Genomic DNA, 23,891 nt, shown 5'->3' with positions numbered 1-23,891 from the left:
AAATTATAAATGTAAAAACATTTTTTCAAAACATTTTTTAACAATTTTAGATTTAAACCCTTATGATCAACTCAGTATCAGACTCAGTAAACAGCAAATATTTTAATATTATTTGCATTCACAACATTACTTTTCACTTCGGTTCTCGTCGCCATTTCCTCACAATAATGCTAGCATGTGATGCACAACATGAGAAATATATCCTGACCACGAATTAAGGATTTGTTCTCTCGGTTTACTCAGTCGTGTCCACATTGTAACTACTAATTTGTTCAACTTAACAAAAGCTAACGTTATACTCGTCATTACAACACTCAAACTGTTGAAATATACAGAATTAGGTGATAACAGCACAACCATTGCATGAAACTACATTTACTGAATAAAATAAATCTAAAAATCGACTATATAATGCTTTTTATTGCTTACCTGTTGAGACATGGACAAGACTTGCGTGCAGTGCAGATCGGAGAAGCCCTCAACGGTCGCGGGTTCTTTCCACGTGTATGCGCAGCTTCCTTGCTCCAAGACGACGTAAATTTTACTTGATTTTTTTTAAATAGCTTCATTGTACTTTATTAATTTGTGTAAGTATGCCAGAAAGTCACAAGTGAAATGTACGTGTCTGTTGGATGTCTAATATTTACAAGTAAAAATTGAGTACGTGTTTTAGATTTTGCTTAATACTCTAGAGCAGGGGTCCCCAAACTTTTTTCTGTAAGGGCCACATTATTGTTCCTTTCTTTAAGGGGGGGCCGGGTCGGTCACAGAAAAATACATGGGCCAGAGTGATTATAATTGTGGAGTTTTTATTATGATTTTAAATATATTTATTTATGCTTAGTTTATTATTTTGTTATGCACCATACAGATAAATGAGTATTACTTTACAAAAGATATACAGCCTTTTAATAAAGCATAATTATCATAATAAAAATGTTTAATATCCATTACTAGGCTATTGCAATCGAAACATTTCCTTGCTTATGTATAGCCTATTGTTAATCAGAGTGAACTGTGGGCTTGCTTCTGGCTGGTGAGAAGTTCGATGTCAGGTCCCATTCCTGTCACAGCCAGTCTTAAAATCTGATGCAAATGTTCATCAGTGAGTCTTGATCTCATCAGAGTTTTCATCAGTTTCATACGAGAAAAGGTTTGCTCACAGATATAGCAAGCTGAATTTTCTTGCTGGCTCGCGCACAGTTGCTCAATCACGATGAAACGTTATTGAATGTGCGATTCTATTGGTGGGTGAATCTAACAAATAATTAAGCCGCACTATGTTAATATTTTAGTTAATAACTAAGGGACATTGTAATAGTTAACAACTAAGGGAAATTTTAGTTTGAAAGCCGACCTTTATAATAAAATACAGATATACTTTTTTAAAAATTAATTTTTCAAAATATGTCTCTGGCATTGTTCAGAGGGCTGGTCCAAATGTGGGTGCGGGCCGTAGTTTGGGGACCCCTGCTCTAGAGTTTTCACTTTTACAAGATTATTCTAAGCAAAATATGCATAATTTTTCCTGTTTTGTTTACTTTGCCATAAAATCATTTTTTACGGTGTATTTAAAGGGATAGTTCACCCAAAAATGAAAATTCGGTAATAATTTAGTCACCCTCAAATTGTTCCAAACCTGTATACATTTGTTTATCCTGCTGTACACAAGCCAAGCAAATCTCGGCAGCCATTGGCTACTAGTGGGGGGAAAATACTATGGTAGTCAATGGCTACTGAGATCTGCTTGGTTACAAACATCCTTCCAAATATCTTCCTTTGGGTTTAGCAGAAGAAAGAAATGTATGGAACAACTTGAGGGTGAATAAAGGATGACAGAATTTTCATTTTGGGTGAACTATCCCTTTAAGAAAAAGAATACAATAGTTAGTTTTATTTTACATTACAACTGTAAAAGTACAATACTGATATTTTACGGTTGTCTTCATTTAGTTAATTTTCTAACATTACACCATCAAACTTTTATTTTTACGAAAAACCACAGGGAGCCTATTAAGTCCTGTTTATATTTTCTCTTCAATTAATTAATTACTTACATATTTCTATTGAACTTTTCACTTTGTTATGCTAAAAATGTAGTTTGAAAAAAAAAAAAAAAAACTATTACATTTGTAAATGCAAAATAGAAACAGGCTTCCGGGCCTTTGGCTACGCATCCTCGATTTTTTTTATTCTGTGGTAAAGAGCAGTTTTGATATTTTGATACTATAACTACTTTATTTAGGATGTTTCCTTACCTATGGCCCTTATCTCTGTAGTTCTTTACGAACGTTTACTCACCCTTGATTATATTATTTAAATTTAAAGCAAAAGAAAAAATAGTTTGTGCATTTGACTTTTGATTCCATCAGGCCTACTCATATACCATTCATTTATATTATGACTAATATGTAGAAACATTATCCTTCTCCACAAACAAAGCAATGCTTTGTCCTTTAATTTTGTATGCACACCCAAGCCAGGCATGTGTCCAAACCAGGCATGACAAGATAAAGTGATAAAATCTCTTCCATTTCCATCTCTTTGTTTTAACTACATGTGACCTCAACACAGTGTCTATTTGCATATTATCTGTTCTAACTAATATGTGAATTGTGTTTAGTGTGTCCCAAATAATATTTTATTGACTTTGACAAAAGGTACATGTATGCTGTTGTTTAGAAATGTTTGTCCTTCAAAATGCTCTATTAATTATATTTATACTGAAAACAAAAATTGACAATAGCTGAGGTTATTTTGCTGTATTTATAAGTGATTTATCTTTGCACATTTTCTTTATTTGTTTATTTATTTATTTATTTATAATCTTGTACCCCTGTATTTAGACATGATTTTCATGGTTCTCGGTTCTCGTTTGACTGTACTCCTTAAGGACGTTTTAATGAATACTTAACACAGCAGGGTTAGAAATGATTGAGGCTTGGGGCAAAAATGCGGACAACGTTTATAAAAATGCCCCCAATATTCAAAATATGGAGCAAAAAATGTCCTTTTGAGTTTTTGTTTTTAACATTTAGGCAATACCATACGAGCAAAACAAGTTGTTTTCCCGAATATCAGCACAATTGAAAATGTGACATTAGTTTTATACAACAGTTTTAATAAACAATAAGTTAATATTAGGTGGCTTACATTTTTGTAAACAATTTGTTTTCGTTTTTTCCACGAAAGAAAACAAATCCACAGTAGATTAATTGTGTGTCTCTGAGCAACACAGTGATGTTTTGTTATTGTAAAGATTCAATGACTCTTTAAGACAGTCGGCTTTGTCGCCTTTGGCTTGGCTTGCTCAGTTGGGGAAATTAAAATTTCAACTAAATATCCAAATAAATTAAATTACTAAACTAAATTAACTATATCAACTAAATTACTGATTTGCCCAGTATATTGTCGCTATATAATAAATTGAAATGAGCTGGATGACATCACTATTTTCACCAGAGCAGCTATATAGCCGAATCAAATTCTGTTGAAATTATTTTCCTGTTAACGCTGTAAAGCTGCTTTAAAACAATAGGCATTGTAAAATGCGCTATATAAATACAGTTGACTTGACTTGAGTAGGTGTATATGACAGTGTAGCACAGACCGGTTGGTGTTTGAACATTCTGTATGCTTTTGATATGTTCTTGCGGTACTTTGATGTCATACACCAAGTCGAACACACCTAGTCATTTACTTTGTCCCTGAACGAATCAGCCATTTTGAACAAATCATTTGACTGAATTATTCAATGACTCACTTTTAAAAACAAGGATTTACCACTACCTACTGACGCTTTTTTTGTTTCATATTAAGATGTATCACCCCCCCCCCCCCCAATTATTTAATTTGACTATATTTATATCTCTTGCATGTGGCTGATAAAATCATATCTGTGGGCTGCAAGAAAGACTGTCAGCACTTGGTGTCGTTTGAACACAGTGCTATTGTATTACTTACTCCTATGAAACCCCTTATTTAATACAAGTTCTCTATCTTTTACTTCTTTGCTCTCAATGCCTGGTCATTTTCCTACTGTTTCTTTGAAATGGGTCTCCGAATTGTAAAGACCGTCTCTGAACCCTATTTTTCTTTTCAATTATGCAAAAAAACGGTTGGCGTTCCTGGTGCATGGTCTGAAAGGGTTGTACCTAGTCTCTTAATTAGTAATGGTGTAATATGGGCCATACATGCAATAAACCAGTCAGAGTCTAATCTTCATTTCCCTTTAAAAGCCAGTTGCATTTGCGCCATAGCGGATTCGCTATTTACATTGCGAGCGGAAAGACTGCACGCTTCTCCTGAGAGGAATCCTTTTATTTTTCATATTTAAAAATGTTTGTGTGCTGCTTTGTGACCGTGTGTGTGTGTGTGTGTGTGTGTGTGTGTGTGTGTGTGTGTTTGTGCTTGTGTTTGTGTGTGTGTAATAAGTGTATGCATGTTGTCACTCTGCCTATAGAGGCATATTACTAATGTGCCCTTTAAATAAGACATAAAATAGTGTGCCATTGACTTTCTGTTGGTCAATGGCGCAGTCTATTTCAGTTGCCTCAAAATAGTAACACACTAACAATGCGCCTAAATAAACCTCACTTTCAGACAGCACGCCCATGGGCGCACAAAGGGGTGAAAAATAAATGCATACAAACGTGGTGCAGGACATAAAAAATGATAGCGTGTCGGGCTGAAACTAGCAAAAAACACTTGACTGGCACCGCATTGCGCTTTGATGTATGATAGGTCCCTCTGTTAGTGACTACTAATCGAGTCATAGAATGTGATTATCAACCGATGCACCCTTGCTTATCATCTTCAATCAAAATAACTTACTCTCACTCTTGTAGCAACTTCTCTTCTCTGATGTTGTGTTTACTGGCGGGACAACCTGCCAATCACATGAGATTGCTGCAATAGCAAATGACGACAATCCTTTCAATTCCAGATGGACAAAATTAAGTACTGTAATCCTGTTGTTTCATATATACCGTGAGGAAAATAAATATTTGAACACCCTGCTATTTTGCAAGTTTTCCCACTTAGAAATCATGGAGTTGTCTGACATTGTCATCATAGGTGCATGTCCACTGTGAGAGACATAATCAAAAAATAAATAAATCCAGAAATCACAATATATGATTTTTTAGAAACTATTTATTTGTATAATACAGCTGCAAATAAGTATTTGAACACCTGTCTATTAGCTATAATTCTGACCCTCAAAGACCTATTGGTCTGCCTTTAAAATGTCCACACCCACTCCATTTATCATCCTAAATTAGATGTACCTGTTTGAGGTCGTTAGCTGCATAAAGACACCTGTCCACCCCATACAATCAGTAAGAATCCAACTACTAACATTGCCAAGACCAAATAGCTGTCCAAAGACACTAGAGACAAAATTGTACACCTCCACAAGGCTGGGAAGGGCTACGGGGAAATTGCCAAACAGCTTGGTGAAAAAAGGTTCACTGTTGGAGCAATCATTAGAAAATGGAAGAAGCTAAACATGACTGTCAGTCTCCCTCATACTGGGGCTTCATGCAAGATCTCACCTCGTGGGGTCTCAATGATCCTGAGAAAAGTGAGAAATCAGCCCAGAACTACACGGGAAGAGCTGGTCAATGGCCTGAAAAGAGCTGGGACCACCTTTTCCAAGGTTACTGTTGGTAATACGCTAAGATGTCATGGTTTGAATTTATGCATGGCACGGAAGGTTCTCCTGCTTAAACCAGTACATGCCCAGGCCCGTCTTAAGTTTGCCAATGACCATTTGGATGATCCAGAGGAGTCATGGGAGAAAGTCATGTGGTCAGATGAGACCAAAATAGAACTTTTTGTTCATATTTCCACTAAATGTGTTTGGAGGAAGAAGAATGATGAGTACCATCCCAAGTACACTATCCCTACTGTGAAGCATGGGGGTGGTAGCATCATGCTTTGGGGGTGTTTTTCTGCACATGGGACAGGATGACCGGCCAAAATCCCTCCTGCAGTGTGTGCAAACCTGGTGAAAAACTACAGGAAACCCTGTAATTGCAAACAAAGGCTACTGTACCAAATACTATCATTGATTTTCTCAGGTGTTAAAATACTTATTTGCTGCTGTATAAATAAATAGTTAAAAGTCATACATTGTGATTTCTGGATTTTTTTTAGATTATGTCTCTCACAGTGGACATGCACCTAAAATGACAATTTCAGGCCCCTCCATGATTTCTAAGTGGCAGAACTTGCAAAATAGCAGGGTGTTCAGATACATATTTTCCTCACTGTATATATCATAATAGGGAAGAAAGTTTCTGAAGAAAAACAGCTTTCAGCTGTTCTTAAATATTTAGTGTATGTTTAAATAAAATAATGTTTTGAAAATAAATGTTTATGACAGCCACATTTTAAATGTTTAGAAACATAAAAACAAAACATTTAAAAAGTTAATATTATTATGTAATTATTTTCATTAAAAAATGCAATTTAAATTTTTGTATTCAAATCAGTTGTTAATATTAATATGAATGAGTATTACTATTACAGTAATGGATTTCTCGCAGCACTATAGTGCAAGTGAAATGATTCAAGTGTGTCTGAAATATTATAATCCCCTAGATCATGCAAAAATACACGTCTATTACACTGGTTCGCCCACATCGCACACTTATGAAACCATATGTGTGTGCGTGTTTATGTTTTGTAGGTCTTACCAGCTGTACTGTGCTGAGGGATTTCTAATATTAAACACCCTGGCAGCAGATTAGCTCTAATCAGGCATCTGCTCAGTCTGCCAAACACTTCAACGAGAGGCCGAAACAATCTTTCCCCTCACACACAATCATACAGACAAAGAGCTTCAGCATTTGTTGGGCAGCTTCTGCTTCACAGTGTGCTGCCAACCAAAGGTTGTAATTCAGAGAGAAACCCCTAGAAATGTGTGTGTGTGTGTGTGTGTGTGTGTATTTACATGAAGTCTCAACCTGGTTCAAATAAGGACAGCGTATCTCGTTAATTATGGTCTGATAGTTCTGCTGAACTTAAAGTTGTGTCTGTATTTTAAAAAAATTAAACCGTTATTATTATTTATTATTAATATACTAAATTAACAATAATACATTTATAGAGGAAAAAAACAATATTTTAAATATATTTTATTGCATTTTTAAATGTACATTGTGACAGTAAAAATTGGGTTCAACATCTGCAAAGGTACATTTTTAACAATTTTGTCAAATCAGTATCACTAACGTAAGTTAGTAACGTAAACGAGGTATGCTCATATTCTTATATTAATAACATTGACATTACCTGACCTCTTTGCTAGAACACCTCACTTATTCAAGGACGTGCATTTATTGGACAGAGCAAGAACATAAAGTGTCTAAAATGCACAGCTGAATGATAAAGTTTGCCCTCTTTAACTTATTACTGTGGAACTGAATATACAAAATAAGCCGTTTGCTAAAATTACCACAACATTAACCACATCAGCGTGCAGTTTATCTATCAGATGAGCCTGAAAGTTGAATCAGCTAAAGCATAAGAATAAATTCTCGCAACATTTTCGTTTAGAACCATCTTGGGCTGATACAACGAAACAGTAACATCTACAAAAAATATGTTTTTTAAATATTTCTACATAGTGTACCTATATTTCTAATTTTTAATATTAAAATAAAGTAACATAATTTAGAAAGAATTAACATCAGATAGCAATGGGCAAAAATATTTTAAAAAATTAACATTAACCAAGATGAACAAATGTGTGCATTAACAAAAGATATGCATTAATGTATGATACATAATTTAGAATGCAGTATATGTTAGCTTTGCAGATTGTAATGTTTACAACCTTTTTTATAAAGTGCATAAAATGTTGTTGCACCCCCACTTTTGGAGTAATGGTGCTACACTGCAGTATGCACTTTGGAGTCTTTAACATGCATTTTGCAGGGTTAATGTGACTGATTAATTGATTGTTCATTGCAATTACACTTGACTATGGAAATTCTTGAAAATAAGTTTTTGTCCATTGCTAACACACTATAACTGATTCAGTTTGCACAATTTCCCAAAACATTTATTCAGTTCTCAAAACGAAGACACATTTCTCAAGTTTTTAATTCCTTTTTGCCTGTTTTCACACGCATTCATATTTTATCAACGATTTCTGCAAAACTACAAAGCCCTAATTTTTCACAGGTTAAGCCATGATCTCATTCATAAAACACAAATGCATACACTATATTGGCAAAAGTTTTGGGCTACAACCCCTGTAAAACTACCCGATACCATACTTCCCCCTCCACCAAACTTTACACTTGGCACAATGCAGTCAGGCAAGTGCCGTTCTCCTGGCAACCACCAAACCCAGACTCATCCACTGGATTGCCAGACAGAGAAGCGTGATTCGTCAGTCCAGAGAACACGTTTTCACTAGAGTCCAGTGGTGGTGATGCATTGCACTTAGTGATGTAAGGTTTGGATGCAGCTGCTCGGCCATGAAAATCCATGGGTTCTCTTCGTTCGTAGAGCCTGAATTAAATGATTTGAAATGCTGTCCCAATACGTTTGGCAATAATATAATCACAATGTGAACTCAAATGGCATAGCACATATTTATCTATGAGTAAACTGGCTTGCGCAGTTGGGGACAATTTCAAATATTACAGATCTTCCCGCATTGATACATTATTTTCCTGCTTAACACTGAAGCTGTTTTAAAAAAGGTAAAAAGCGCTATATAAATAAAGGTGACTAAACATTAAAGGTGCCCTAGAATTAAAAATGTAATTAACCTTGCCATGGTGAAATAATAAGAGCTCAGAACATGGACATCACATACTGTGAGTCTCAAACATCATTGCCTGCTACTTCTTATGTAAATCTTGTGAATCCATAACGCAATGGGGAAAAAAAAGTGCTTCTCAACATAACGCCAACTGTGATGCAAACGTTGGGGATCATTTATATGCCCGCCCCCAACATTTGCATCTGTCCAAACATGTTCATTGTCAGGCGGAAATGGAGCGAATCATCAAAACAAGCTGCTCGCCGGGACACACTTATGTTCCAGGCTGTTCAGAAGACCTGAGGACTTTACATATCCTTCTCACAGATAAAAAAATGTCAACAGTCATGGTTAATGTTCATAATCCGATACCACAACAATTTAATTCAAGATCGTTCGTTTCTTTGGCCCATTTCAAGCAAGCTTTGCTCAGCGTCTTAAACTGAAGAAAGTGGCAAATATTCCTGCAAGCAGTAAGTAGCGATTTTATCCACTTATTGACTGTTTAAACAATTTCTGATTCAATTGAAAGTTTCTTAGCGAGACAGCATTGTCTAGATAAAGCAAGACGCTAGTACAGTAACAATAGGAAACACCAAGTACCATACCAAACTAAATAGTGTGTCTAATGACAAAGGGTAATATTATGTTGTATTACAAAATACCAACCATAGATACTTTTGCTTAGATCGTTCACTCGATCCTTCTAGCAAATGTCACCTTTTCCAACATATAAGTTAAAACGAAAAAGGCTATTCATTTTGTAAAAATATAAGTTATATGTTTATATTTTTGAGAACTGCGTATGGTGTTTCCTATGATGTTTTTGCCTATTTCTATTTCAGATTAGGCTACATCACAGTCACTGCGTAACGTTAGCCTACATTGTGACTAACGTTATATAAACTTTATTATTAACATGCAATATCCTAATAATTTTTTCAGATCGTCCGTGCGCGAGAGAGCGCTCGTGTGCATATGGTTGCCAGATTGGACATGTTTAGATAAAAACCGGAGTGCATACGGGTTTCTTTTCACAGAAAAGCTCTGTTTGGGGGATTTAATTACTGAAATCTGATACAGATTTGACTCCTTTTTAAAGCCAGTTTCTAGCGTTCAGTCGGCGAATTGTAGTTTAATTAATATCCGTGTTGTTTTCAAGAGGCTCTCTTGCGGGATGTTGTCGCTTGCATGTGACTCATGTATATCTAAAATCAATGGGGGTAATGTATTACAAGTAACTTGAGTTATAATCACATTACTTTTTCAAGTAACAAGTAGGCTAAATTAAAACATTTCTTTAAATTTACAACAAATATCTAATTTACATTTTCAGATAAGTAATGCAGGTTACTTTGTTTTCCCTTTTTTTGACTGAGAGAGCTCTTTTGTCCTCATGTTGAGAGAAATCGTGAGTAATTGCAGAGGCGTTGCATTGTGAAAACATGATGGTTATTGTAGTTTGAGACTAAATGTGAACATGCACACTTTCTCAGTTGCACAAAAAGTATTCAGTATTTCTCAAACTGAAATTTCTTCTCCCGTTTCCTATTTTTGTGAAATCCAGAACGGCACCATGGCAGAAAGGTTTTTTGAGCTGCACCCTCTACTGTAAAGGGTGTACAATTAGCATTTTCTTCAGACTAAGGAGTATTTATTTAACGTTTAGTGTTAAATATAGCATTTATTTTTGTTAATACAAAAAGCAAAAGAGCAAGTCCAGGTGAGAAAAAAAGGAACATAACACATTACTTTCTGTAAAAAGTCACTAAGTAATGTAATTTTTAAGGAGTAACACAATATTGTAAAGCATTACTTTTAAAAGTAACTTTGCCCAACAGTGTCTACAATTGCATGCTTTTGTATAACAGAAAGAAAGAAAGACTATAAATGTGATTTAAAATGAGAGAGTTTAGGTCTGACAAACACCACTGTTAAAATCTTTCTCAATAATTCAAACTTTAATAGGCATAGAGAGCAAAATATGGAGTGGATATGAATAATCCTTTCCAATGGTACTTATTATTCCAATCTCTTTATCCAGAATGTGTTAGATGAGCGCGTTGAACATATTTCTATATAATGATTGATCTGCTTGAATGGAATTTGACTTTTTTTCTCATGCCAAAGATACATTTTTATTTTTGTTAAAATTGTGCTGGTGAATTGCGATGGGAATGGTTGCAGATGCCAGCATATCAGGCTGTGCTCAAATTTCTAACACTGGCTGAATACTCAGGAAATATGTCAGCATGAGCCAAGAATGACCAAATAACTCCACACTGGAAACTTTGCTTGTTACTGCCAGTGACTTATTCATAGTTTGGGTACATTGAGCCTCAGAAAGCAGTATGTTAAAGAATCTACAGTAGTTGAATAAGAAAATGACTATGGATGCAAAGTATTGTTTATTGCTAAGGCTGGTGCTGAATTTTTACATATTTATGTAAATCTGATGTAATTGTTCTGACAAAACCTAGTGAGCCACTCCAGACACTAGTCATCTTTATTCTGTCTTCTTTAAGATACCTTGTCTTGACCAATTCTGAGGCAGCATAAAATACTTTTTTGAGGAAGATAATCACAGAATGCCTTTAGATAAGCTCAGTGAAGAAATAAATCCAATGTGTTGACGATTTAAAGTCCTGCAAAGTCAAATATACACTTCAGATTCAGCCTTTTTGGGCGTAGCTACAATATAATACTATTTTTTTTTTTTTAAATAAATGCCAACATTTCATGCCTGGAGTGAGAATGTGACACACTGTGTGGCAAACAAAAACCACAAAAATATTACCTGAAAGACTATACATAATACATCCCAAAACCCAAACAACTATGGTATGGCAGCATCATGCTTTTGGAGTTGTTTTTTAGTAGAGGAAACCATAAAGGCTGCTGTTATCACGGGCAACTTGGACACAGGCAAATCTGCAAAGAATAGATTCAGTCAGCCAGAGATATTAACTTTGGGTGGAGATTCATTTTTCAGCAGGGCAATGACCCAGAACACACAGCAATGGCTGTGAAAGAAAATAATTATGAAAAGGCCTAGACTCAATTCTAATTCAGAATTAGTTGTGTGATCTGGAATTTGCAGTCCACAGATACTCCGTGTCTACTCTGGAGTTGGTACAAATTTGCATTTAGGATTAGGCAAAACTTTAAATGTGCAAAGCTCAAACCCAAGAAAATTCTATAGGCTGTAATTGCTGCTAATGTATTTTTGTTATTACAGAGCAAACCCTTTTCTTCTTTTCTTTAAAGTAACAATGCATTACTTTCCATAAAAAGTAACTTTGTATGGATTTTTTAAGGAGTAACACAATATTGTAAAGCATTCCTTTTAAAATCATACTTTCCCAAACAGTTTCTACAGCTGCATGCTTTTGTATAACAGAAAGAAAAAGTGTAAATGTGGTTTAACATAAGAGAGTTTAAGGTCTGACAAAATCCACTGTTAAACATTTTCTCAATCATTCAAGCTTTAATAGGCATAGAGAGCAAAATATGGAGTGGATTTGAAGAATTCTTTCCAATGGTGCTTTTTATTCCAATCTTCCATATCTTGGTTGTAACAAGTGGTTATTTGAGTTACTGTTGCCTTTCTATCAGCTCGAACCAGTCTGGTCATTCTTCTCTGACCTCTGGCATCAGCAAGGGCAGAACTGCTGCTCACTGGATCTTTTTTTTTGTTTTTGTAGCATTCTTTGTAAACTGAATACAAGCATTCATAGTTGTGCATGAAAACCTCAATAGGTCAGATTTCTGAATTACTCAGACCTGGCACCAATGACCATGCCACGTTCAAAGTCACTTAAATCAGCTTTCAACCATTTCTGAAGCTCAGTTTGAACTTTATGAGATCATATTGACCATGTGTTGGCAGGCAGTTAAACAGACATACTTAATAATGTGAGCCTATAGATGCATAAATTATTTTATGGAAAAAGTGTATAGATATTTAACAGAAGATGAAAAGAGGGTGGATGCTTTCTGAAGCTGCTGAATGTCTTTTACCTCAGGAAGTACAGCATGTATAATGCCGCATGTTAATCCTTTAGGTGTCATGTTTGTATCATCTTATGTTTTTATATAAAAAGTGTGACAGATTTGACTACACACCCAGTCTATGTCAAAATAGATTTGGCAACACTAAGTTACTAAAAGAGAGCAAAGCTTGTACAACACTTCTGAAAGAGTATATAAAACAATACAATTGCTGCACTTTATTAATTTCCTGATACCATTTGAAGAACCTTAAATTAACATGAGGCTAAACACACCTCATATCATGTTTTTTTTTTCTCTGAAAGTGGCCACAAGTACAAAAATACATGTAAAACCAGTATTATTGTGAAATGTTATCTATAATAATAATAATAATAATAATAATAATAGTTTTTATTTTATTTTTATATATTTTAAATGTATTCCCGTGACAGCAAAGCTGAATTTTCAGCATTCATTAACCCAGTCTTCACATGATCTTTTAGAAATCATTCCAGTATGCTGAATTGAAAATATACTGATTAATATTTTTGTGGAGAACGTGACATTTTTTTTTAGGATTCTTTGATGAATAAAAAGTTCAAAAGAACAGCTTTTTAAAAAATAAAAAGATAAAAAATAAAAGATATAGGCCTATAATTTTAATATTTAAAGTAATTAATTTAAACAATATATTATTAATTTAATTAATAATAATTTAAGTAGGTTTTGTTTAAGTAGGTTTAATGTCCTATGAATAAAAGTATTTTAAACAAAAAATGTATATATGTAATGTTATGGCACATGATCAGCTATATTAGAGGGTATATAAGCTACAGTTTATTACACCATATAAAAACCACCCAATTATGTGTGGCCTTTGTCCGGTTGTTTTGATGGGTGTGCCATGTAAGGCCATGATCACATCCTTTGTAAATTAAGGTTGCTTATATGTGGTTGAGCAAGGACATGTGATTGAGATTAGAGTAGATTTAGGACAGCCGCTGATACACAAGAGCCAGGGCACAGACTGTGACTGTCACTAGGGTGCTTTGGACACTACAAACTACGGTATAATATCTATAGTGACCCTTCACATTGAGTTTGAATCAGGCAACACAGTATTTATTTGCCTGATAAGTTCTTAATAAGATTAGTGTAACGTTAAGGTGTTGTGGTTAGAGCGTTGTTCAGGAGTTCAGAATGCATTGCTATGCTAGGTGGTTTCAAGGTGACTTTTTTAAAGGAGCTAACCCTTAAATCTATATGACATTCTTGTGTTCATGTTCTATTGCAGACTAAGTTTGCTGCTATTGAGGTAGGATGTGGGTGAAGGTATGGTAAGGTTTAGTTATGGTTAGGGGTAGGGTCAACAGTACAATTACTAATGTAACTACAGAAATGAATTACAACTGTAATTGCATGCAGGTATTTTTTAAACATCAGCAAAATGTATATACACAATAAGTGCAATTGCATGAAATAATTTATTTAAATGGTAGTGTAATAACAATAATGCTATGTTTATATGATATGGCAATCATTCAATGCCCCGTTATATTTCAAAGAGCTATGATGCTACAGTACCGTCACACGACTTCCAAAAGGTGCTCTTGGTTCATTTGAGTTTCTCAATAGATTTCCGTGTCAACATTTATGGCCATGACGGACTTTGATTATCAGACAAGCCTAAATAAATCATAATAAGCAGTGAGTAATAAAAGCCAAAAGGAAACTATGTTGTCTGTAAATGGCTTTTTTTTTTTTTCACCATTTCCCTTTCATTTGCATTATGTGCATAGTCAAAAATGCCTCCATTTGTTACCATAGATTCTTGGTGTATATAAATATCAGGTGCACAGGCCTGGTAAAGTTTTGCTAAACAAATATTTGTTTTGGTCAGGACCTGCATTCTGCCATATGTGTTTGGACACACCTCATACTGCATTATTTCTAATACAGTATACTTTTAGGTATCATTATTGCATTTAACAATAATTTTAAAGTCCTCAAAACCTTAAAATAAATTGATTTATGATTATTATGTAATGACTAAAAACATGTTAAGACAAGACTCTAGCGAATAGAGTAAATAGGGTAATACAAACAAAACAAAAATCAGTGATATCACAATGATTCCCCAGTTGATTCATTACATTAATAATTGCAAACATTTTTGTATGAACATTTTTTTGAAATGTTATGTTTAAATATGCAAATGAGATATAATCTTACTACACATGCACTCATTTGCATATTTCTTGAACAAACATCTGAACATTGGATGAAGCCTTTTACATATTAGAGTCAAAGTTTGTTACAGAGGGGATTTTTGGAAATCTCTATTTATCACGCCATAAATAAGAACAAAAAATGTAAAACATTTTTTATAAAAAAAAAATGTTTTATAAAATCAGGGAAATAAAATATGAACAAGCCCCTATGGAATGAACTTCAGAATATAGATAAAATATAATAAAACTGTAAAGTTTGGTGTATGTAAGTGCTACTGAATTGGAGATTTGTGACTGCGGGAGAATAAACTCATTTTGAGAAAACTTCCTTTTAAGATATGTACTGTAATTTAAATCTACAGACGCAAATTGATAAAGTGTTATAAATGATACACATAAAATTGTATTTTAGGATATTTTCTATCCAATAGTCTAAAAAAAAACACTTTACGAAAAACTGAAAAAAGTTAGAACCCAAAATGTAATTAAAAAAAAAAAGTTTGTAGTATCTCTCCTTATACAAATTAAAACTGTTCTATATTTTACCTTATTCAAAGTCCCCACACTTTGTCTAGATCACAGTTCTGTTCATTCTGGAATTCTCTCAAATAACTTCATGAGGTGCAAACTGATATATTTAAATAATATCAAAATAGTTCATTTCACAGATATGAGTCCTTCCTTCCTCCACTCTTTTTTTGGAATTCGAAATTCTGAACTGAAACCTAACAAACTGTCCTCTGACTCCACCACAGTTAAAAATATCCTTCAACGAGTCCAGCCTACAGAGCACATTTGAATACCCGTCCGAGAACAGCGCGTGGGACAGCGGAGAGGACGAGGATGAAGGAGAGGACAAAAGAGGAGAAGATGATGGAGGGATCACTGCAGGGAGGATAAACATTCCTCGTGCCAGTTACACCAGCTCACCCACTCACTCCAACAACACCACAGGTTAGTAAGATGAGAAGAATGACAGGAAATGAATAGAATGAGAGGAAGGCACAGAAACCATGGATGAGGTGAACAGGAAATGGATTCAGTTCTCATACTATTTCTGTCCTATATTTCTTTTGGGATGCAACGCTTTGAATGATAAATAGCATGCAAATTGGGATCTGTTTCTTGTGGTTTTACAGGAAACGGGATCAGATGAATCCATAGTAGATATACAGAAAAATTAATCATGAGCATTATTTTGTTTGCTTGTTGAAATGAATGAGCTTATCTCTCAGTGGTTAGAATTGACCACCTGTATTGTTACAATAAAGCTCTTCATTTGAACAGTGTTGACACCTGCTGGTCAGTCATGAGCTGTTACATTTATTGCATTTGGGCAGTTGACAAATAACAAGGATATGTTTCAGAAACAAATGACAAATTCGAACATTTTATGAGAACATATATGTCAAGGTACAAGGGAAAGTGTATTTACAATAAAATAAAAAAAGACAATTATAATTATATAATTTTATAATGTCTAAAATATTTTTAGATTAAGTATATTTTCTGTGACGATTCTTCAGTCTGGATTGACATTGATTCATATATTTCTTCTCGTGTCCTCAGATCTGTCCAGTTACACACCCAAACACTCCATGGAGTTTAACGCCTGGCAAGAACACAAGCTCGATGAGTCTGCTCACCGGGGGGAAGATACTTCACAGAGTACAGAGGAGGTCATGGTAAAAAGAAACAAGAAAAATATACACAGTTTAAGTGTAAAATGAGTTGAACATTGATTGGTGCATGTCACTGGCCCAAGTGAAAATAGCCCTCCCTCAAATATCTGTGGCTTCTATTGTAATGACAGCTGCATTAAAATGCATGAGTGAGTCCCATAAATTATTGTTTGGTGTCTATGGAATACAGGAGTCATTCTTGGTCACAATAGGTGACAGAAATAACCATAGAAACATTTAGGCACAACTCCAAACAAGAAACACACTAACGTTTAGAAGCTTGTGGTCAGATTTAAAAATAAATAAATGTATACTTTTATTGGTCCCATTTTATATTAGGTGAACTTAACTACTGTGTACTTACATCAAAAATAAGTACAATGTACTTATTTTGTTTATATTGTATTGCAAAACACTTTTGCTTATATTGAGGTGGATACAGGTAAAGTTAAGGACAGATTTGGTGGTATGGGTGAGTTTAAAGGTCCCGTTCTTTACATGTTTTTGAAGCTTTGATTATGTTTACAGTGTGCCATATAACATGAGTTCATGTTTCGCGTGTAAAAAAAACCAGTATTTTTCACACAATTTACTCATCTGTACAGCGCTGTTTTCTCTGTCCTAAAAAGGCCTGATGCTTACTTGTTCTATGAAGTTCCTCCTTCAGAAATACGTAACGAGTTCTGATTGGGCCAGCGCTTCCCGTGTTGTGATTGGACAGCAGCTTAGCGCACTCTGCCCGGAAAGGTCCCGCCTCTTACCATAACGGGGAGATGCAAGCGCTGAATGCGCCCTCTTCTCCACGTGGGAGAGCAACAAGACCACGCCCCCTTTTTTGCATATTCTTGTGGGCGGAGGGTTAGTCAGTAAACTGTTCTAGTTACGTCATTCCTGCCAGGAAGTGCAGGGGTGTAGTCCAAACCGGCCGTTCGCTGTAGGCTTTGAAAGGGAACTTCTAAAGTGCAACCACTAGCTGTCTTTCTTACATACTGCACCTTTAATATCCTGTTTTTTTTCTGTTCACCAGCTGACACCTGCTGATAGCTCCTCCCTGTCAGACTTCAGCAGTGAACCAGCCCTCTACTTCTAAACCTTCCAGATGTCGGGAAGATACGGGACCAACCACTGCCTGCCAGCACCAGCCTGGATGCAAAGAAAAAACTTCCAGAACAATGGGGACCAGTAGCAACCAGCACGTAAACGTACATTTCGTACTCTGTGGCCGTACCCATCAGCGTCAACAGCAGGACTTTCCTCATCGCTGATCCACGTAGCGGATGTGTCACACATATCTGACCTCCTGTTGCCACCGATTGCGATGGACTCTGTTAACTTGGAAAATGGCTTGAATTTCACTCTTCCATCACATACATGCTCTATGTATGTAATACTCACCTCATGAAAGTGACCAAATTTCTAAAAGAGGTAAAGATGAAAGACTGTCCTTTAAATAGAGAAAGAATCTTGGGTGTGTGTAACAGGACTCCAGAAAGAAGACAATAAGAGGGTGAAGCAACAAAAAATGAAATAAGTGACTTGTTTATGTATGACTGGTGAAAGGGTGCCACAATCCTTGTTCTTTGTGATGTTTTTGTATGTGCATGTGTAGGTCTGTATTGACTCCCAAACTATAGAATTCGTCCACTTTAGTTTCATGTTTCCTTTTGTATGTCTGTGTTTCAAGGTAGACATGTCTGATGCACAGACCGATATACTATACAGCTGAAATACTAACAACATGTTAGTGTTGATTTAGTGATTCTAGATCAGTTTTATTCTTTTTTTAAGAGCAGCTCTTAATTGGTGAATTGAGTGAGCTGGTAAGCACATTCATTTTGCTTTGCTTTTTCATGGTAAAAGAATTTACTGATTACACAAATATACACAAAAACAATTGGTCATGTTTTGGATCACCAATGCAATCATAAATTCAAGTCAATCTTGTGAAGACATGGCCAGGTTACATTTGAGCCCAAAAGAAAAAAGAAAACTAAAAAACTAAAAATGATGCCTGTTCTTAGAACCATCATTATTTCCATGACATTTACATATGTTTCCCTCGTAAGTTAGTAATATATGTGGATCCCCCCCCCCATTATTCTCAATAGTGGTCATAATCTAGTATTTTTACTGCATTACAGTAAAAAAACACTGCAATATATAATTGAAATAAACATTTTAATGTATTATTAATACGTTAATAACAATTTCGGTAGGACTAGACTAGACCTTATTATTTGCCTTTTTATAATCCTTTTAATATGGTTTAAGCAAAATATAATGTATGTTTATTTATTTATTTTTTCTTTTTGGGATGAAATATAATCTGGAAATGTTGTTGACAGGTTTCTTGAGATTTAATCGGAGAAATTACAGTGGCATTGACCGGTGTTTTAGTATGCCATTTTAAGCACAGTGTTACCGACTGGTGCATCAGTTTATCAATAATCATACTCAAGGTTATATCCTTATGTATTCTGAACTGGATATTCTTACATTATGAACTGGACATCTACGCTGTAAGCATGGGCCACGTGTGTGTGCGAAACATGAAGACTACATACACACAATGCCAACTGACTTGAGTGTGTCATGTCTGTTAAATGGCTTTGGCGTATCTGCTCGTGTCTCCTCAGCCTTTCCGACCAGTATTGGTGTATAGTTTGTACACTCCAGGATGAAGTTTTCATAATTTATTTAATTACTTTGACCACTTTTTCACATTTTTAGTTAAAGGGGCAAACAGTAGCACTAAGGTGCTTCAGGATAATTCTTTTTTTGATGATTTGACATCATGTACAAAATTACATATGTTTATAAGACAGCTTACATCTTAGTCCTATGCTTTTATATTCATTATTTGCACTGTCCTCGTTTTTGCTTTATTTTGCACCTGATGCAGTCAAGTTTTGAGAGCCAGAAGCTTCTCTCTTGGTTGGAATAATGCCTTTTAGGGATCTAAAATCACTTTCATTTTGTGATTTATTTTATGAAATGTATAATCTGTGTTCACTGGGAGCATAACATCGACTAAAAATAATTAAACATATACTACCTTTCAAATGTTGTGCGGTCAATACGTTTTTTGAAAGAATAGGATGCATTAAAATGATCAGAAGTTACAGTAAAGACTTTCACGTCGTTACAAAAAATAATGCTGCTCTTTTGAACATCAAAGAATCCTGAGAAAGTATCACATTTTCCTCAAAAATATGAACTGTTTTTAACATTGAAAATTAGATGGTACTTGAGCACCAAATCAGTATACTAGAAAGATTTCTGAAGGATCATGTGACACTGAAGACTGTAATAATGGTTGCTGAATTTTAATTTTTAATCCAATAAATGCAGCCTCGCTAAGCATTAGACTTCTTTCAAAAAAATAAAATGTTTTACTGACCCCAGAATTTTGAATGGTAGTATATTTGAGACAGATACTTAAAAAAAAACAAAAAAACACCTTTTGCTGCCCATCTGAACAAAACCTTTGAACCCATGATTTTTCATATCACATTTAAAGGCAAATTTTATTTAAGAGAATACTTGAAATAAGGCCATTTCACCAAGTGTTAGAATTCAACCAAATCTTACATTCTAGTTCTGCAGTATGTCACTTAAGCATTCGCTTGCCATCCCAGTCTACAGTAGATCCTCCAGATGTTCTTAGAAAAACATGAAACATTCTTGAGGGATGAATATTAGACATTTAGATGGTTGGGAACTATTGCTTTTGTGTCTTACAAAATGTAATGCAACTTCAAAGTATTTCATTAGTTCCTGTAACTCCAATCAAGCTGCTCATTACTCTGGTGGTTAATGTACTTTTTGTCAAATGTACTAGTTTGTCAAATTTTCTCATTATTTCTGTTTTCTGCATCAAGAGAATATTAAATGTACAATTTGGTTTTGATGAACTCGGAGGGGGGTAAAATGTCAAACATAAGGAAATGTTCAATAAACAGATGAAGGCTAAGGAATTTTCATACTATCTTGGGATATTATTTACATGCAGATATTGCCTTTAGCTCTTTAAAAACATTAAAAAAAAAAAAAATCACATTAACAAGTTATCTTTATTAAAACATTACATTTAAATAAAATATTTCAATTAAACACCTAATCATATATCAAAACATTATTACAAATTTATACACTTTACATACACAGCTTCCTGATAGGAATGAGACGTTACATTCTGATGTTGTATGGTGATTAAAAAAGGGAGTGCTGTCAAAGATGAAAGAAGGAGAAGAAAGAGGAGATGAATGGAATATAGACAAATGAAAGGACTGAGTGAATGGGAAAATTCAGTATTTATCAATGATCTTTGCTAGTTCTTGGTTCAGTTGCTTTTGTTAGATTCCCAGTTTCCTTCTTCAAAACGCTCAACAGTGTCTGAGAGCTTTCAAGAATCTGAAAAAGACAGAGAAGGGATTTATTCAAACCATAAAAACATATTTTCTTTGAATAGAATAGAATAGAATAGAATAGAATAGAATAGAATAGAATACACATTACAGGGAAATTTGTCTTAGACATCATGACACGTAGACTAGAAATCTAGACGCACCCTAGCGGCAGCAAATTTAATCTGCCCGCAAGTGTGGTCTAGGAACTCTCAATACTCTTCTGAGCTGTATTCCTCACAATCTGGACGGGCCAATCACATCGCATATAGAGTTGGCGGGCGGGCCATAATGACGACGGCCAGGTTGCGTTTGCGTGCTTCTAGTAAACACAGAAACTGGCGAACGGCGGCGGTCTTTCGAATCAGCTTTGACCGCGACTCTGGAAGACTTGGAGTTAAGCTTTTCTCTGAGAAAAGAACGGCACTGGAGTCATTCTTAAAAAGGGAAGATGTTTTCGTAGTTTAGCCGATCGGATACGGTGAATGTTTAATCTATCAACAAGATCTGTTTCACCGTCGTTGCTCCGGTTGGTGTAGCGCTATCCTATCGCGTGCAGAGGGAGTTTGAAAGACAACCGTTTATCCCGCCCCTCGGATTGAGCCCTGTCTATGGTGAGTTTCCAGACCAAACATCTTAATGTGGGTCTGGCTTGTCAGGCTACATGACACGGCCAGTATACAGTACAATACATACAAAGCCTAAATTCTAATATATAAAATACAGCATTGTATCTCAGACATAAGATTCTCTATTTAAGATTTTGACCGCAGTTGGCACAAAATAATTTTTATAACGATTTGACTTATACTTCAAAACCCTAACTACACTAATAATAATATGTAACTACACTAATATTGTCAAATAATTGAATTCAGGTGTTCCAATCACTTCCATGGAACAGGTGTATAGTGTCTGTGAAACATTAATAAAGCTAGCTGTTGATTTTTCTGGTCACTCTTCATGAAACACGAAATATTAAAAACAGGTTGATTTTGTCCTTACCTTCATGTACGCAGCCTCTGTCTCTGCGATGGTGCGGTCAAATTCAGCGCGGGCACTGAGGCGGCGTGCCAGGCTCTCGTTCACTCGACTCAGCTTCTCTGTCAGCACACGGATGTCATGCTGGAGACGAGTTTTCTCTGATTCCTCCTGCTGGATCAGCCGGTTCAGATCTTCTCTTTTAGAGCACAGCTCCTCTATACCTGCGATAGAAAAGGAGGATGAAAAGGGCCAGTTCCTTAAAAAAAAAGGAAGCACCATGCACATCTAAAATATGTTTTGTCAGTGTTTTATTTGTGTTTCTTTACATTCATGTTGTTATAACTGAGAGGGAGTGTAAGTAGCTGATGAGGGCTTGCTCAGCATTTCTTCCTGCTGATTTGTGCAATAAAGAGCAGGATTTTATCAAATTAAACAGTCCAGTCATGTGAATTGTAAAGCATTACAACATGTTCAATATATATACGCAGTGGTGGTCAAAATTATTAGAACACTTGGCAACTGGGAGTAGTCTTATTGGGCCTGGATTTACTTTCTAAGTGGACAATGACAAAAGACATTCTTATAACTATTGCCGGAACTACCTGCGGCGGAAAGAATCTGCAGAATTATGAAATGAAATCATGTTTTGGAAGCAAAAAGGGTCAACATTTTTAGATCTGTCAGGTGTTCTAATAATTTTGGCCACCACTGTATAGACCAAAAAGTTTAAAACTACCTCACAAATCTGAAACGAAAGTTTAATAGGCCACTTTTGATGATGTAACTACACTTTGGAGCAACATTTATTTTAAATAAATGATCATGTTGTGGATGGGTACATTTGCCACACAAAGTATTTGAACGTGAAGTAAAATAAATAATTAAATGTCCCAAGAGGATAATTTAGCAAATTGAGTTATATTCCTTTAAACTATAACAGGTAAATGGCTCAAAATAAAGATTAAACCTTTTGTTACACTTTCTGCTTGTCAAATGTTGGTGAACCATGTTCACGTAAATTAACTAACATTATTTAGGTAACACTTATAACGTTAGGTAACGTTAGTCAAACTAATCACTTCTAAGCCAGTATAATGCTAGCTGCATTCAAGTTCCTTCTACCCATCACGAGTATATACAAGTAAATAAAACTATATATAAAAGAACATGTATGTTCCCCTGACAGAAACATTATACATCTGAGGCTACTTACATTTGACAAGCTCATTGTTGTAGGTTTGCAGCGCAGCTCCTTGCTGGGTCATTCTGATTAGCCGGTTAGCTCGCTAACTACACGAAAAGGACTGCCTGCACTCGTTTTATCACTAAAAGCGTTTCATGCAGTGAAGCCAGTCAGTTAGTTGTACCTTCTGATTTAATATGTTTCTGGAATTCGCAAGCCACACACTTTACCGTGCGTTAAATGGTGCCAATCTGAGAGGGGAGTAACTTTAACGAAAACATTCCAGTTAAGTCAAGTCTCCCTCCTGTTTCCATGGGAACGCTCAAGAAGCGAGTTTCCGTAGACTTTTATTTTAGAATTTAAAACAGAGTTGCGTGTTTTCATTATTACAGAAAAAAATACATTCAGAACATAAAAAATGACAAAGGAAATGCAAATACTTTTGGAATCTCGATCTCACCTACTTCTAAAACACTTCCAAAACACCTACACACCCTATACACACTACCCGTAATTTTATTAATATATTAAAATTAATATAATAAAACAATACATTATTATTATTATTATTATTATTATTATTATTATTATTATTATTATTATTATTATTATTATTATTATTATTATTAA

General features: G+C 35.1%; 2 protein-coding genes across 2 annotated transcripts in view; one reads left to right on the top strand and one right to left on the bottom strand.

Annotated features, from left to right (window-relative positions):
- The window catches only part of tprn (taperin), a 35,149-nt gene extending 15,296 nt beyond the window's left edge, over positions 1-19,853 (top strand). Inside the window, exons 2-4 of the mRNA XM_067437920.1 lie at positions 15,762-15,960; positions 16,576-16,691; positions 17,716-19,853. Of these exons, the coding sequence (XP_067294021.1) occupies positions 15,762-15,960; positions 16,576-16,691; positions 17,716-17,778 (378 nt within the window). The 3' untranslated portion in view covers positions 17,779-19,853. The remainder of the gene's footprint in view (positions 1-15,761; positions 15,961-16,575; positions 16,692-17,715) is intronic.
- Positions 19,854-20,736: 883 nt separating this feature from the next.
- Positions 20,737-23,575, bottom strand: ssna1 (Sjogren syndrome nuclear autoantigen 1). The gene is made up of 3 exons (XM_067437922.1): positions 23,292-23,575; positions 22,100-22,299; positions 20,737-21,101 (listed from the first exon to the last, which is right to left on the bottom strand). The coding sequence occupies exons 1-3, from the start codon at positions 23,341-23,343 to the stop codon at positions 21,006-21,008; spliced, it is 348 nt and encodes a 115-aa protein (XP_067294023.1). The 5' UTR covers positions 23,344-23,575; the 3' UTR covers positions 20,737-21,005.
- Positions 23,576-23,891: the final 316 nt, after the last annotated feature.

Source organism: Pseudorasbora parva, chromosome 3, assembly GCF_024679245.1.
Source record: "Pseudorasbora parva isolate DD20220531a chromosome 3, ASM2467924v1, whole genome shotgun sequence".
Lineage (NCBI taxonomy): Eukaryota > Metazoa > Chordata > Actinopteri > Cypriniformes > Gobionidae > Pseudorasbora > Pseudorasbora parva.
Note: the sequence above shows the minus strand (reverse complement) of the source record. Positions and strands in the feature narration are given on the sequence as shown.

Bases quoted from the DNA above. Each gene is read 5' to 3' on its own strand.
- ssna1 (XM_067437922.1), bottom strand. From the start codon at position 23,343: ATGACCCAGCAAGGAGCTGCGCTGCAAACCTACAACAATGAGCTTGTC. The intron at 22,300-23,291 runs GTAAGTAGCCTC...TTTCTATCGCAG, and splicing joins CAACAATGAGCTTGTCAAAT to GTATAGAGGAGCTGTGCTCT. The intron at 21,102-22,099 runs GTAAGGACAAAA...TGTCTTTTTCAG, and splicing joins CAGAGGCTGCGTACATGAAG to ATTCTTGAAAGCTCTCAGAC.